The sequence below is a fragment of the Merops nubicus genome, unplaced genomic scaffold (assembly GCF_000691845.1).
Source record: "Merops nubicus isolate BGI_N331 unplaced genomic scaffold, ASM69184v1 scaffold25867, whole genome shotgun sequence".
Lineage (NCBI taxonomy): Eukaryota > Metazoa > Chordata > Aves > Coraciiformes > Meropidae > Merops > Merops nubicus.
In genome coordinates this window covers 6,518-7,382 of record NW_008622681.1, presented here as the reverse complement: position 1 = coordinate 7,382, position 865 = coordinate 6,518, and the positions used below count along the sequence as shown (strand labels likewise).

Sequence of the window (865 nt, the reverse complement as noted above, 5' to 3'; positions counted from 1 at the left end):
GACGCAGGGAAAGGCCCGGGGGGGGCTGGTGGGCAGCTGGAGATGAGGCAGTGTGTGCCCAGGGGGCCAAGAAGGCCACCAGCATCCTGGCCTGGAGCAGCACTGGTGTGGCCAGCAGGAGCAGGGCAGGGATTGTCCCCCTGGGCTGGGCACTGGGGAGGCCAAACCTCAAATCCTGGGGTCACTTTTGGGTCCCTCACACCCAGGAAGGACCTTGAGGGGCTGGAGCGTGGCCAGAGAAGGGCAACGGAGCTGCTGGGGAAGGGTCTAGAGGCCAAGTGTGGGGAGGAGCAGCTGAGGGAGCTGGGGGTGCTGAGCCTGGAGCAAAGGAGGCTCAGGGGAGACCTTCTGGCTCTGCACAGCTCCTGACAGGAGTCCTAAACCACCAGTTCTGGGAAGATGAGGGTTCCTCCAGCCTGCTTACCTCCAGCTTGCCTTTGTGTGGAGTCTCTGCTGGCTTATAGCAGGGCTGGGTTCCTGGAGGAGCCTCCTGGATAAAGTGAAACGAGCTTTCTCCTGGTGCCCAGCTGCTGATTTCCAAGCTCAGATGGACAGAGCTTTCCCCTCTCATACATCTGGGGGCAACAGGCTGAAAAGCCTGCAGAGAAGAGTTGCCCTCAGGGCTCTCCAGGTTGCCCACTGCGGGGGGAAAGGTGCTCGGGTGGGCAGAGACCTCACAGCTCTTCCCTGTGCCTTGCAGAGAGCAGGCTGGAGAGGAACAGCGTGGCTGCCTTCCTGCTGCTGGTGAAGAACTTCATCCAGAACCACCCAGTGAACCAGGAGAGCCTGGTGCAGTGCCACGGGCCGGCCATCATCGGGGCCCTGCTGCAGAAGGTTGGAGGGGCTACCAAAGGCTCCATCCCCG

General features: G+C 62.1%; 1 protein-coding gene across 1 annotated transcript in view; it reads left to right on the top strand.

Annotated features, from left to right (window-relative positions):
* The window catches only part of LOC103777333 (neurobeachin-like protein 2), a gene marked incomplete at both ends in the record, with an annotated part of 10,098 nt that overhangs the window by 2,793 nt on the left and 6,440 nt on the right, over window positions 1-865 (top strand). Inside the window, one exon of the mRNA XM_008944886.1 lies at window positions 701-834. Within this exon, the coding sequence (XP_008943134.1) occupies window positions 701-834 (134 nt within the window). The remainder of the gene's footprint in view (window positions 1-700; window positions 835-865) is intronic.